This window comes from Meriones unguiculatus, chromosome 2 (genome assembly GCF_030254825.1).
Source record: "Meriones unguiculatus strain TT.TT164.6M chromosome 2, Bangor_MerUng_6.1, whole genome shotgun sequence".
NCBI classification, from domain to species: Eukaryota; Metazoa; Chordata; class Mammalia; order Rodentia; family Muridae; genus Meriones; species Meriones unguiculatus.
Window position 1 is genome coordinate 115,128,460 of NC_083350.1, and position 16,279 is coordinate 115,144,738.

Sequence of the window (16,279 nt, forward strand, 5' to 3'; positions counted from 1 at the left end):
GAGATAAATGAGACCAGGATAAATTTGGCAAATCATAACACTTCATTCATTCATTCCTATAGCCCAATGACTGTCGTGTAGACTACTGACATTTCCATTTTACAAATCTGTAAGGGAGACAGACATGGGGACAAATGCCTGAACTTAATCATTCTGGTTCTATGACAGTTTATCCAAGTCACAAGTCTTTGAAGAAAACAACAAAAGCCTGAAAGCCACCTATTGATCTTATTTTAAACTTATTTTTCAAGACTAAGACCAATGACCTTTCTGACAAAAGGAGCTAAGCAAATCATTTGATGATTACTGCACAAAATAAAAAATACTATTAAGTCACTACTATCAATGACTAAAATAACAGAATTTTGTCAAGTTATGCAAGAGAAGGTACACCTAAAATTTTACATAAAGTGCTTTAGTAAGCTCCTTTATGGTTTTATCCAAAATTTATAAATTTTAATAAAGATCTTTGTATAATTTTGTTTCCAACTGCAAGATTATTGTACATGTGTGTGTATGTGCATATATGTGCTCCTCAAGGGTGGGAAGGATTATTTCTATAAAGTACATAAATGAGCAATGCCTAATGAAAAACTTTACATTCAACAAAGGTAGTTAATGGTCAAAATTCTATACACTAACTAGATTTTATTGGCCCTTGTGTAACATTCTGGGAATATATTTGAAATTATTATCATGTGTATTCAGAGGAACATCATCAAAAAATAGTTGGAAGACAGCACAACCTGTTTTCAAATTCTGGGAGAAAGGATTGAGTAGACACTGAATATGTAAAATGACAACACAAGAAATGTCAAAAGCAATAACAATCAAATATGTCCTAGTCTGGTCTTTTGACAAGAACATAAGCCAAAGACAGAGATCATTAAGCTGATGAAGTTGAGCCAACTCTAACATAGAGTTACCTATAATCACATATCAGAGAGGAAAGTGCTGACTGCCTGGAAGGGAGTGTGGACCAGTGATTATATTCAACCAAGACCAGTCAACTGTGCACTTGGTGGGATTTTAATAGGTGAATAAACTTCACCTTCAGAGATTGAACAACATGTTCTTTAAGTTGTCTTTGTTCTAAGATTCTGGAATTTGATTCAGAGATGAACTAAAATCAAGAGAACATTTGGATTACTCAGCTGAGTTTGCATTTTTGTAGCTGTTTAAACTATGTTTCCAGAATATCTGAATTCACAATTGGGAGCTGGGTCTGGACGAAGAGGAAATCTTCAGATCAAGTCGAAACACAGATATTAATTTCAGCTAACAAAACCCAAGTCCTAGGCTTTGGCTTTCTTCACATACTTATCTTTCTTCACTGCACCCCAATATTATAGTAAATCTTGCAGTTTACAATGCTTTTTGCTCTATTAAGTCAGCTTATTTGATCCTTTGCAGCTGAGGTTCTCATTGTATAGCTGTCTCTCTTATATCAGATCCCATTTCTATAATGCATTCCTCACATATCAGCCAAAGAAATTAATTTAAATCATATTTCTGAGGAGCTTAATATCCCTCAGTCATTCCATGGAGTCCTTCTATAGTTGTCAGATGCCTTCAAGTAGCCTACATATCCTCACTTTACCAGGGATCTACTTATCTCATTAGTCTCATTGCTCTCTGCGTACCATGTCGTGCTTCATGATTTTGAAGCACTTATCAGCAACTTATTGGTTATAATTTCTTCTATTGTGTTGTGTACATTGCTTCTGCTTGATTTCACTCCTCATATTTTCTGTCATAACCATGAGTATATGTGTCTTATGTGTATCAACTACTCAGTAACCACAGCGAGCAGCTAAAATGTGCAAGGCTGGGCATTGTTCTGTTTAATTGTATTGTTCTAATATCATATGATGTCCTTGACTTAGAAACTTCTCTTCTTCCACACATGAAGTCTCCTAGAGAGGGCAGAAGCTACATTCCAGAAGCACTCAAGAAATTAGTTGCCAACACATAACCTGAACAAGGATGATAGTAACAAATATATTAATATGGTCAGGAAAAACTTTTGAGGACTCAACTGTGGACAAAAAAACCCAACAACAAACAACAAAAAACAAAACAAACCTGCAGGTAAATAATAAGAATAGAGCAGGAGAAGCAGTCTTACTCAGAGGAAACCACACCAACTGAGAACACACACATGCAAGTAGACAGAAGCATACAGACTGAGACAGTGCACAGACGGAGCAGCTTATATTCATGTATTTAGAAATTCACACACAAAGGAAGGAAGTCCTCCTCTCTCAGTGGACTAGGTAAGGGGCATAGGGAAAGAAGAAGAAAGTTGGGAGGAGATGGAGGGAGCTACATCCGGGATACAAAGTAAATAAATTGTAATAAATAAATCAACTAAAATAATGAACTATAAAAAGAAAAACAACATATATAGAGAAATTCACACACGTATATACACGTATCTATATATAAATGTAGCAACAATAAAGAAAAAAATTTCAAGAATTCAAAAAGCAACAAGATAGTACATGGAGAATATATAGAGGAGAATAAGTATAGGGGAAATCATATAATTATACTTCCATCGCCAAAACAAATAATATTAAAGAGTAAGCATAGAGTTCCAGGAGGCACTTTGAGTAAAATGACAGGCTCAGACCAGGAAAGGTATTCTTTATGAAAACAATACTTTTTGTTATATCACATACACAAATATAATATACGTATAATATTCCATTGTTTGATACAGTATTTAAGTTTACTAGAAAACAAACCATGAAGTAATTTAAACACATGAATGAATTGACTGTAGTATTTATTTCTCTAAAATTTTTATCTATAAAATTTAGTAATGAATTATAATTTGTCTCCTTTATTAAATGATGAAATTCCACAAATTTGCGTAGCAGACCTCATCCTATGATAATTCTCTGTATTTCTCATCACAAATAAAGGATTACATGTTAGTTTTTTATTTGTATGACCTTTCCTTGGCTGACTCAAAGGTAGCTAGCTACCTACCATCATTAAAACGTCTAACTCAGCCTGAATGGGCACTCTTGAAAGCCTGATCCCTGGAGAGGCCCCCTACAAAGCTTGTAGACCAGTAGCTCTCAACCTTCCTAGTGCTGTGACCCTTTAAGGCAGTTCCTCACACTGTGCTGATCCCCAACCATAAAGTTATTTTCATTGCAACTTCATAACAGTAATTGAGATACTGTTGTGAATTGTTGTGTAAATATCTGTGTTTTCCGCTGGTCTTAGACATCCCCTGTGAAAGTGTGCCTGATTCACTAGCGGGGCTTCACTGCCTGCTAGGACAGTAGTCTTCACACGGATGCTTTTTCCACTTTCTTCAATTCTTGTTAATGAGCTCCTTCTCTTCCCAAAATTTGACATGCATCTTCTTGTCATTAGCTTACGATGAGTCAATGAGACAGAAAGATAGAGAAAAACTACCACCAGGAAACTACTCTACTCTAGTATCTACCAGATATGTAGTAGAATCCAAGATACGTTCTTCTAATTCCCTAGGCCATTGTATGATTAGTTCTTCCAAATCTCATCTCATCTGTGTCTTTAACAAGACCAAAAGCAAACAAAAAAATGCAAATTTGCAAATCTAAAAGACACAATATTAATTGTGAAAATTAATTCACTAGAAAAGAATCCACAGTGTTGAAGTGCACGCATGAAACAGCCTCAAGCCCAACTTTTGCTGTATTCATCTCTTCCCACTACGACCCACTCACTTCTGGATTTGCTCCTGAGAAATGATTTAAAATGTTTTTGACTCACCAACTTGAACCTCGGAAGAGACTTTTTGAGTGAGCTGCTCCTCAGCTGAATATTTAAATCTAAAAAGGCAGAGGCCCTTGTTTTCTAGCAGATCTTGTAGACTCAAGTGAAATGACGAAAATGGTTAAGTTCCACCCCTTGAAATAACACACACACACCCCACACCCATAAACAAACACAAACATACACACACACCCTGTGGTAATTGTTGGGGCTGAATGTAAACTAAAGTTTCAAAAAACATATCAATAATTGGATTTGGTTTTTAATTAGTAATATAACTCATTCCTTTATGTATCAATAGAACCATCTTTGATTTGTTATAGTCAATGATCCTTAACAAAAGGAAGCCTGTTTTTGACAAAATCTATATTCCTATCTATTCCTATCATCTTCTCTCTGACACACTAGAATAGGTGATAAAATAGTAATGTTTACAATTTATTGTAAACAATTATTTGTAGGAGAGAATGAAATGAGTTTTACAAAGAAAAATAAATACTTCATATAGAAGAGAAACTTCTCTACTAATATACATATCACCTCATAATTAAACTATTATCACACAGTCTCTGAGTCACTTGTCATGTTTATACATTTTTATCCTTTGCATAACACATTTCTGAGTTGAAATGCTAAATATTCTGAAAATAGAGAGCAACTGAGAATTCATTAACAATGAAGGAGAAGAAAATATATGAGAGTGATGAGAAGTCAAACAATTAGAACATACTGACAAGATAAAATTTTAGAACTATGAACTCCACTTTGAAATTTGGCTTTCATGTTGAGTTTCATAATTTTTATTATATTTTATATATCAAGTTTTTGTATATTACTGTTCAATTCCTAACTTTTAAAATCATGGCAAATGATGATGTTAAAACTATTAATACTTCATTGTCACAAATTTAATCAACTAGTGTTACTGAAGATTGCAGTCAGGATGGAAGAGATTCCTTCGCTAGTGGTCTCAACTCACCTCAGATGCACTGGTCAGTTTTTCTGGAAGGCTCAAAAATGTCCTCATGTCCTTTTTTTTTTTTTTAAAGTTCATGATATAGCACACAGGCGTGTTGGTAAGAAATCCAGTTAAAATGTATAAAATTATCTCTTTCAGATCATATCTTTTTTCTGTTCCATATATGATGTGAAAAAATATGACTTAAACATTTCTTAGGAAATTGTGTTGCCAACATTTAGACACTGCATTTTGGTTTATAAGAAAATTTAAAGAGCTTGCTCCAGCTGTCTCGGAGCTGAGGCCAAAGACTATGTGATTTCTCAAAGTTCTCCTGGTTTCTCTGAATGAATGCTACCGGAGGAGGCATGTGCAGCGTGTTCTGTCACACATCCAGCTTTTCTTTACGGTATCTCTGCGATCAAAAACAAAATGCTTTACGTTGCTTACTTTCTGAAAGAAGAATTCTGCCTCATATTTTGTTATATTGAATATAGCTTATGAGTTGTATTAACAGTTTCATATTATATTAATTATTCTGTTCTTTATGTAGAAATTTTAAAATATTATTCTCATGGCTTTTGTTGGATTATTTAACTGCCATATTTTCTAAATGCCTCTACTACACCTAGGGAGTAAGTGGTTAAGTTCAAAGCTAAATTAGAATGAGATGAGTTTTGTGATGATTTCTGGTAAGACTGAAAAATCACTCAGTTTACATTTTTTTCTAAGCAACATTTATAAATATCTATTCAAGTAACTATATCTTCTACTAGAATCTGAATGGTTGGAACAAACTTAATATTTGCTTTCATAGCACATATACAAGAGAATATAATAAAAAGATAGAAGATGATTCATCAAGTTGTTTTGTACATTCATCATTTCTTATTACAGGTGCATGTCTTTTAAAAACAGTGATTACTGTAAAACTTGTTACAATAAAATTTCTTCATGTGGAATGGACTTTAATTTTTTGTTGTTGTTGTTGTACTAGATAAAATTGACAAAGCACCTGTTAACACTCTAATCAAAGCATGTATAAAAAGTGGAATGCCATTATTCTGTTCCTCAAATAGTATTGTTGTTTTTTTTTTTTTTTTCTACTTGAGGTGTGGATCTCTGTTTGACATTTTTTTTTCTTGAGTTTAACAGAGGCCTTTAAAGACTGTAGGCTGTTCAGCAAGGTATTTTTCTTATCTATGACATGACACAGATGTGGCCACACATAAAGAATGCTCTTTGCTTCTTCCCTGGGATGTACTAGAGGCTAAGAAAATTTGGCCCTGCATGTTTCAGAGTGGCTCATACTAAACACAGGCTTACAGCTTAACCAGACTCCTGGATATAGTTTGTGTATCGTTATGGAATAAAAACAGTACTACCACCACTGAAATGATTTCTAAGGCACCATGTTGTTCTCATATGAGATTTCTCACATCTGAAATGATGCTATTGTTTTATTCCATGGCTTTCTTTGGATTGAAATGTATCCATTAACATTTGTGTGCTTTTCTTTTTCATCCATCCTTCCCCATGTCATGAAAAGCACATCTGGGTAAGTTGACTCACAGTGGCTGCTGAACATGTTGATTTTCAGCAACCATCTCTTTTTTTAAGTTTATTTTATCTTTAGTATTTCTCTTTTCAGTTGTAACACAAACTGCACTGCCTCTGACCTGAAATGAAATTCATGATGTGCACTCATTTCTACACAGAGAAAGAAATCATTGGTTCAGAGAAATACTTATATTTGAATTACATTGGCCTTTCGGACACCGTTACTGCTTAGTTCCATGAGATGCATGCAAAGTGACCCTGCCGACACCATTTTCCTAGCTCTCGAGTCATCCTTCAGGAGTTAATCCGGGAGCTACAATGCTCAAGTCATACTTTCAGGATGAACTTTGACCCCTTGTGCTGCATGTCAGAAAATGTGCTTTTCTTGGGCATGCAGTTCAGTTCTGCAACGTTACATTCAGGAGATAAGCTTATTTGTCTGTCTTCTGACCTTATTTAGCTTGAAAGGGTTAAGTGTGTCATCTCAGCAAAGTATTTATAACAGTTAAGGTAGCCCTGGATTCTATCTAGATATGTGACTTTTCTAATTGTTTATTATTTTAGTGGTTATTTTTGAATTTTTCATTATTATTATTACATTTATTCTCTTTGCATCCTGACTGTAGCCCCCTTCTTCATCTCCTACCTATCTTCTCCCCCTATGTCCCTCCCCTGGTCCACTGACAGGGGAGGTCCTCCTCCCCTACTAAATTTGCAGGCAAATGGATGGAACTAGAAAAGATCTTCCTGAGTGAGATAATAGAAAGACATACATGGTATATACTTACCTATAAATGGATATTAGCTATATAATATAAGATAAACATACTAAAATCTATACTCCTAAAGAAGCTAAACAACAAGGAGAACCCAAGGGAAGATGCTTAATCCTCATTCAGAAGGGCAAACAGACAGACATCAGAAGTAGGTAAAGACAGAGAACAGGACAGGAGCTATCCACAGGGGGCCTCTGAAAGACTCTAACCACCAGGTATCAAAGTAAATACTGAGACTCATAGTCAAACTATTGGTTTTTAAAAAGTGATTACAAACATATTTCTCAGAAAGCAGTTTCAAAATTAAAATCCTTCTTTTGTGTAAAAGGGAAATCACACAAGTCCCCATAGACAACACTGCCTCAAAGTGTTTCAGGGTTTACGCATAGTTTACGCATCGAAACTATTTCCTTAGTACAATTACTAAAATCAAGAGCAGAAGAAGGTAAGGCTATAGGAAAGCAGAAAGATAGTGAGGGGTAGCAACAGCAAGGAGGGACGAGGTTAAGGTTTGAGATTTAAAAATCAGGACACAGAGTTGTACTCGCTTGCTGTGTACCCTTGGAGGCCTGAGTGCTCCCTTTTCTAACTGCCTGCAGTAAGGGCATTACTGAATGCATAGCCACAGGAGCATGGAAACTGAAAGCTTCCAAAGGGAACAAAAGAGACCTCATAATTAGATAAAGCGCTGAAACACCCTAATCTAAGTAATATCCATATACTTGGAGCATTACCAATGCCTTCCAGTAAATCCTTAATTACTATTAGGAAGTGAATGGGGATTTTCAGCCCGTGGTGTCAGGTAAAAATGAAATCATTCAATGGAAAGTAACACAAGACACTCTGTTTTTAAAAAGCAGCACAGCTAAGTGAATTCCTCGTGTGTATGTGTTTACTCCTTTTTAATGGTTTTGAAAATGATTACATTTAAAATAAATCAAAGGAGGAAATTATGTAAATTCCAACTGAAATTCACAAATAAACTAAACTTCTTCCCTGAGACTAGTTCCTCTGTTCCCAGAGCTCCTAGAATAAAGAGAGAGAGAGAGAGCTTAAACATGAATAAATTCCAACCTTAGTGTGATGTATTTATTTTTTTTAAAAAGCCTTATAAATGTTATTGGAGTCTACATAAATTCTATTTAAATGTCATAGACTTTTTCCACTTTCACTGTGTGAAAGTGCCCAGTAATCTCTCTCTCTCTTTCTCTCACACATAGACACACATAATATCCTTGTACTTTAAAATCAATCAACATTGATAATGTTGAACTTAAAACTTAGATTTCTGACGCTAACTATGTATTTATCTAATCAGTGTTCTGAAGCATCTGATTGGGATTTTTTTTGACGTATTTATGTTCAGAATAATTATGTTAATGAATATATACTTATCAGCTTGCAGATGTTTCACAAATTAGGTGGCATCTTACATCAAGAATTCCGAGTATGTTCTTATGATATCCATAAGATTTATCAACAAATACAAATGACTTAGTAATAGAGCAATAAATCACACCCCACTTCCTATGTAGTCCAGGCTGGCTTTATACTCATAAAATTCCTACCTCTATCTCCAAAGAGTGTGTATTACAGGGCTGTGCCTCCATGAATGTAGATAGCACGCTCATTCTTTAGCTGAACTCTGGGAAGATTGTATCTTACCCTGTAGACTTTCGGATTTTAATAGATGAAGGCATTTTACAATGAATAACTGTGAATTCTAAGTATACTTTCTACTAACACTTTATAGGTGGAAAAGCCTCTGATATAACATTTAAAATTGATTGACGGTTAAATTGTCAAATCATTGAAAAAATGTTCAGGCATGCATTTATTTCTTTAGTTTTAACTAAGTACTTGCAATGCATCATAAACTCTCAAGAGACGTCTTTCAACCAGTAGATGATAATCTATATCCATCATCCTCTCGCCAACATACAGAACCCAGTAGTAATGGTAGAAATAAAGCTGTCATTCCTTGGTTCTGCGTAGAGATAAAAATGGCATGTGTGATAGTAAGGACAGAAAGACATATTAACTGCATGCATTTGTGAGGTTTTTGTTTCATTTTATTGTGGTTTTTTATTTTGTTTGTTTTGTTTTAGATTTTACAAGTTTCAGATTTTGTGGTCAGAATGGTGGGGGTGTAACATCTAGCTTTTCTCCTCAATTGCTCTGATTCCAGGTAGCTTCTATTCCTGTGTTCATATCTGTGTGTCAATACACATCAGAGTGAGTTCTATCCCAACCTTCCTAATCACTTGAATAAAGCTGCTCTTATTATGTGGAAGACTGTTGTGGGTCAAGAAGCCTGCTCCCTTGTATGTGCTAATCTCCATGACATGGGCCCAGCCTTCTAGCCCCATTGTTAAAAGTTCATGGTGGTTCAAAGACTAGGCCTGTACTTTTTAAAATATTTTTTGTTTCTTCTCCTTGAAATGCTTGTTTTTCAAGAGCATAAATCCCAGTTTCACTTCAAAACAATATTGTTGGGCAAATCGTGTCTCTTCAAAAGAAACATCCCAAGAGACTAGAGGTAAAGCGATGCGCTCTGACACTAATTGCTTTGCCACCCATACAGTGGCCTGAGATTACTTAGTTTTCTGTGCTTTTGTGAAAGGTCTAGATATCCGTGGTGGCCTTGAACCCATTCACTACTCACTCCAGGCAGGCCTCAAACTCCAGCCTCAGGTTTCAGAATGCTAAGATCACGGGAATGTGCCAGAATGTGCCACCGCGCCTGGTGTGCTTTTTTTTTTAATGTGTCATTATATCAATATTTTCCCATTGAGACCGATGTTATCGTTGAAAAAAAGGATTCAATTAACTTTATTTTATAGGTTGCAAACAGACTGTAGCATGCTGAGATCTACAAAAGTCAGCTGACTGCCTATCTTACTTAACAACAGTTCATACAAAATCCCTTTTCCAAAGCTCACAGAGAAAGCACAAACAATTTATGAACCAATCAAATCATTAAAATGTTGAAGAGGGAATTGGGGAAGATTGTTTAATACTATGATGCCTATAAAAATAAATATATACATATTGCCTTGACATCAAGGCAGAAAATGACTTCAAGTTATCATATGTGATGGCATAGGGTCTATGACCTCCAGTTTAAAAAAAAGAAGTTAATAGAAATAACATAACAAAATCAGAGAGTTGAATGTGAGAAGAGGAGGGAGAAACAGAAGAGAGGAGAGAAATAAGGAAAGGGAAGAAAGGAAAAGAAAGACAGGGAGGAGAGATTGCAGGCAAATTTTTCACTTTCTTAAATCTGAGAGACTTGATAATCTATGCACAGATGGCATAGGAGGAGAACTCCCCCTTTCATTAGACTAGGGGAAGGGATAGGGGGAAGAAAGAGGGAAGGTTGGACCAGGAGGAGTTGAGGGAAAGGGCTAATATTGGGATATAAAATGAATAAATTGTAAAAAAAAGCATAATAATTCAGAAAATCTGACATTATTAATGTAATAATTTAGAAAATGTGACACTATGACAAGAGGCAGGGAAGCACATTTGTTGTCCAGTATAGAGGAGATACAGCTCACAGATGTCAGAAAAGAGGATAGAGTTCCCTCTTGATACATGACCAAATTGGACACAACTGCGGTAACTGAAGAGAGACATAGATTTAAAGAAAGAGCACTGGTTTTTCTTCCAATTTAGATATGGTCTCTTAACAACAACAAAATGATATATATAATCCATATATATAATTCATATATATATGTATTATATATATAATTCATATATATATGAATATATTATATATATATACAATTCATATATATGTCTAGAGGAGTTAGAAATCATGAATGATGTGTCCTGCTTTTATTTACATTCCACAGATATTTCAAATCTTACTTTTCTTTAGATTTATTTACTTATTTTTATTATGTGTGAAGCCAAGTGGTTATATATGCATTATATACACATGAATGCAGGTGCCTGCAGTGACCAGACGTGTCCAAATCCTTTGGAGCCAGAGATAGGAATGCTGTGATACCTCTGAGACTGCTGCTGGGAACTGAGTCAGGTTTCTGGAATAGCAGCATGTGCTCTGGACAGATGGCCCATCTCCCCAGACACAGCTCTGGATATTTTTACTAGAAAATTTTGCATATGATCATTCGTAGGATATCCAACCTTTGTTCTGTTCTAAAGATCAGACATAGGCAATATAGACCTCCCTCTGCCTCTTTATGAAGTCAGGCAAATTCCCTATTCCCAGATGCTCTCCATAGTCTGGGCTTTATTAACATGTCACATCCCATTACTGTACTCTGGCTCTGATGACAAGAGGCCCAGACCCTTGAAAGATGTAAGTATGTTCCTTAGTGCAGATGAGACCACAGTTCCTAAAATCACAGAAAGCCTTAGGAGTTTTAAGTATTTAAAACTAGCAAAATTAGCTTCCTCTATAATTAGTCCCTTCCTTTTTTTTTTTTTTTTTTTTTTTTTGAGTTTTCACACAGGTAATGACAGGTCTGTACCTGTTAGCTCCCTATGAACAAAGTTCAGTCAATGTCCTTGACATCTACTCTAAATCTGGGAACTGAAAATCATGCTCATGAACTATAGAAATGATCCCTGAAAGCTCACTACCGCAGACAGCCTCTGAATGAATCTACCCAGCAGGATATTGAAGGAGATGCTGAGTCTCATAGCTAAATCTTGGGCAGAGTGCAGGGAATCTTTTGGAAGAAGGGAAAGGCAGAAAGACCTGGAAGGGGCAGGAGCTTCATGAGGAGACCAAGAGAGCCAAAAAAATTCTGGGCCCAGGGGCCCCTGCAGAGACCAATGCTTTAGCCAAGGACCATACATGGAGAGGACCTAGACCCCCTGCTCAAATGTAACCCATAGGCAGCTCAGTCTCAATGTGCAGTCCCTAGAAAGAGGAGCATGGGCTGTCTCTGACATGGACTCAGTGGCTGGCTCTTTGACCTCCTCCCCGTAATGGGAACGGGCAGCCTTGTCAGGCCACAGAGGAAGATGATGCAGCCAGTCCTGATGAGACCTGATAGGCTAGGTCAGATAGTAGGGGAGTAGGACCTCCCCTATCAGTGGACTATGGGAGATGAATAGGGAGAGAGGAGGGGGAGGGGCGACTAGGAGAAGATGACTTAGGGAGATACAGCCAGGATACAAAGTGAATAAACTGTAATGAATTTTTTAAAAATCATTCTTACAACTACAATGACATGCAAAGAATCCTTAGGGGAAAGACGATTAAACATTAAATTCTGTGGCTTGAAAAAGGAAAATAAAAATCACTTTTAGTTCTGAGTAGAAAGGCAAGTAGTTCTGGATGAAATGGTCATGGACTCTTTCTGGAACTGGGGTTTGCTATTTCAAAGGCTGAGTTCGAGTTATAGGGGGAAAGAGTTCTGGAATATACACCTCTTATACGAGAATTGGTCAGGCATCCTCAGTGCTCTTTGCTTCCAATCTGCTTTAGTGCATTTTGTTTGTTTTATTTTTCCTGGATAATCAAACCAGGACTTTGTGCAAGCAAGGCAAATGCTCTCTCACTGACTTGCAACCTGAGACTGATTTCTTGAGACAGTCTCATTATGTAACGGGATGGTCATAAATTCATGATCTTCCTGTTTCTGACTCTCAAGTGTGTTTTTAAATCAGGCATCCGCAAACATGCTAGGTTCCAAGTTAGTTGCTCTTTTTTTTTTTTTCTTTGAAGCTGATTTGTCTGCTTGCTTTTTATAAACAGCTCAGTTCATTATTTTTATTTAATTGAAAAGAAATTTTTCACAAGAACAATCATCCTCCTTGTATTCAGTCAACCCCTTAATATTTATCAACAGATCATCATATTTTATATTTATTTATTTCTGTTAGAACACTGAACATGTTACCTTTCCAGCATTGATTTCCTCACACATCACTGTGTCCAGATATTTGCAGGTAACTGATACCCCATTGTGTTAAGGATAAGGAAGTCTTATTCTTTTACTCTCACATTGCATAAGCCCAGGGTGGGGGAAACCCCAGTCAGTCACTTCTATAGTCTCAAATTCATGACAAGATAGTCATTGCTTGGGACTCATGCCTAGTAATTGGCTCCTTTGTCTCATTCTTTGAATTGTTATTATTATTCTCCTGAAGACATTATGTAATGAAAGTTGTGATTTAAGTTAGGTTCCAGGTTTAAGTTAGGGACCAGATTTTTCTAAAAGTTTCCATGAAATCATGTCATTATTCTCATCATAAAGAGAAGAGAACTTCTCGGTACATTGGTTGGCATCATTTGCACATACAACATTCACAACTGTTTTAAGAGCATGTTCTCTACTGAGGCCTTTAAATATGAAATGTGTCCTAAACAGCAGAGTGTGTGGAATTACTGGTCGTCTTGACCTTATACCCTTCAGGCGATCATAGACTTCAGTGCTGTGAAGGAGAACGATGGAAAGCAGTGGGCTTAGAAATATTCTTCATAAGTGGAAGAGACAGGGAGGTGACTGAAAGGCCATAACCAGAGCAGTATTGCAAGGTGAGGCGTGAGAATGTAGGAAGAACGAGGTCAGAGAGTTAGAGCTACACAGCTGTACAAGCAGTGATAGGAAAGATGTGAAACCATCAAACTTAAGTTTTAATAGGATCCTCTACTTCACATTGCAATGTTTATTAGTGAACCAGTCGGGAGTGAGACATTCTTTTTTTCCATTAATTATTATTATTTATTATAATTTATTCAATAAAAGAAGCATTCTAATATTTAAAAATACTTTTCTATAACTCATACTGTTCACTTCCTAAAATAACAGAATGTTGTCATCATCTCTTCCTCATTTACTGGATGAATAAAAACATTGCTAATAAAATTATGTGTACTTCTTGCCATGTAGTGTCATTCAGATTGTGCACTTGGCTATAATCCTCTCATTACTGGGTAGGATGTGACAAGTATGACAATTTAGTTCTTTCGAGGACTACTCTAAACTTACTCACACACACTCCAAGCTAAGTCTATCACTCTGTATCCTCTTAGCATGCTATACTTTTCCTACTTGTTATTCAAAGCCAGCTCAGCTGTTGCAAAACCAGCACCATTCTATCCATTGTCATCAAGAAAAACGGTGATTATTATAATAAACAAACCTGTTGAGAGTCAGGACGGGCATCCACAAGTTTAAGCTGCTATCTGTGTGTTGTATACATTTGGATGCTCTTGTGCATTTGCTGTGTCTGACAAGGAATTTTTTGGAATCCAGATAAATATTTCTACTTACCTCACTGAGCACCAGTCTCAGCTTGTAGCATGTGCACAGACAGAATAGTTGGACAGTTGATACCTCATGCCACTTCTATAAATACATCTGTCAGAGTACGACTAACTTACTGAAAACAGACTCTCAGTGCACTGTCACCGGGAAGCCCAAGGGAATTGGATGATGGAATAGAAAGCTACATTTGAGAATGCTTGTCCTTTCTACTGTATTCAGAGCATCCGTGTCTCTGTACACATATCTAGCACTTGAATAGTTTATATGCAGAAGTTGCCCTTGCTGTCTCCTCAGCTCAAACAGCAATTAACTTATGTGTCTTTTAGGTTGCTATAATTTCAGTATAATTTTCTTTGCCTTTTAGTAGGTTTCCATGTATTTTATAGCATCTATTGAAAAACACAACATTTCTTGTGTCCAAAGGCATCCTCTCATATGTTTTAATATATGTCTCTTCAATACTAAGTAACTATTTGTAATGGGAAATAACCACATACTTTGTGAGCTCATATACATTATCCATGATATATTTGTTAACATGAAAAAATGCATAAAAATAAATAATTATTAAACTATGTTTTTATCATTTTTATATAAATGTATGTGTACAGAAGTACAGAGAATATATTTCTCACTATATCTCCAGATGGATACATAATAGTTTGAGATTGCATACAAATATATTCTATTACTTCAGTAGTAAAACATCTTAAGCTGATTTTGAACACCAGTGTCAATCCTAAATTCTTAGAGGTCAATGTAGTCAGACATAGTGTATAAAAATTATAGTTATCAGAAAGAAGCACTTACTTTCACCAATGTTCTCGCCTTTCATTAATAAATAGTAGTGATTAAAATCTCTGTTGAATTATATTTCACATTGCTTCCTAGAGAAGGAAAGCAACTTATATTGGTGTCGTTTCAAATGTGGCATGTGTTTTAAGCTGTTCTTGAGAAATCAAAAGATCAAAGTGTTAGAATAGCCGCAGGAACATGTGTGGGAGCTTGGGAGCTTACAGGATTTCAGCATAGTTCAGTCATTTACAGTATAAACTGTAGATCACAGATGGCAGGGTTTGCTTTAAAGTGTTTTGTTTTTGCTTTAAGAGCATGCAATATCTTCTGTGTTCCCCAAGCCCCAGAGCTCCTACCTTTTCCTCTTGGCTTCATGTAAACTTCACTTCTATTCACTTTATCTTACTATACATTCATTTTTAAGCAATATATGTTGTATTTAAAATATTTATCAACAAAATCTTGAGGCATAGGTCTTTATATAGTTTAAGAATCAAATCCATTAGTTTCATTCATTAGTTTTAGAAGGAACCACCTTCTAAAATTGAATGTTGGCTCAGACATCATGCTTAAAGTATACATCACGAGAATGCAGCTCGAACCACCAGATGTAGCTTGTCTCAACATACAGGCTTTGTCTCTGCTACTAAGAAAGTAAGGGTTGGGAGAAAGGCAGAGAGAAGAGTAATTATACATTCTGCAATCTAAAACAAAGATATTGGCTGACAACACAGTTTAGCTTAGTTGATTAACAGTGTTCAAATCTTTGTGAATCAATGTTGGAGAAAATTATTTTTAAATCTTAATATTTCACTCAGTAAAATCAAAAGGGAATTTCCACATATGACTCAAAGGAATAAGGAATTCTGCCTTTAATAACCCCTCATTAAATACTTGCAAGGTCTTGCTGGTGGTTTATAAACAATCACAGGCACATTCTCCCATTTTACTTAACTGATGATCTTTGCTGTACTTCAGGCATGAACTTCTTGAAGAAGCACGTAGAAAAGGATTACCATTTGCCCAGTGGGATGGACCCACCGTGGTTGCGTGGCTGGAGGTAAGTCATTGCTGGTTTGGTTGTTTAGAGACAGGTAAAGGGTGATTTCTGAAATCATGTCTTCCCTGTGTCCTACAACTTCCCATACCAGAATCAC

At 36.0% G+C, this 16,279-nt stretch overlaps 1 protein-coding gene across 27 annotated transcripts in view; it reads left to right on the forward strand.

Moving 5' to 3' along the window:
• Positions 1-16,279, forward strand: part of Ppfia2 (PTPRF interacting protein alpha 2) — a 513,258-nt gene that overhangs the window by 467,333 nt on the left and 29,646 nt on the right. For 14 of the 27 annotated variants that reach the window (XM_060377987.1, XM_060377984.1, XM_060377995.1 and 11 more), the window contains 2 exons: positions 6,285-6,293; positions 16,101-16,182. In XM_060377987.1, coding sequence (XP_060233970.1) covers positions 6,285-6,293; positions 16,101-16,182 — 91 coding nt within the window. The remainder of the gene's footprint in view (positions 1-6,284; positions 6,294-16,100; positions 16,183-16,279) is intronic. The other 13 variants (XM_060377986.1, XM_060377988.1, XM_060377996.1 and 10 more) reach the window with 1 other exon arrangement.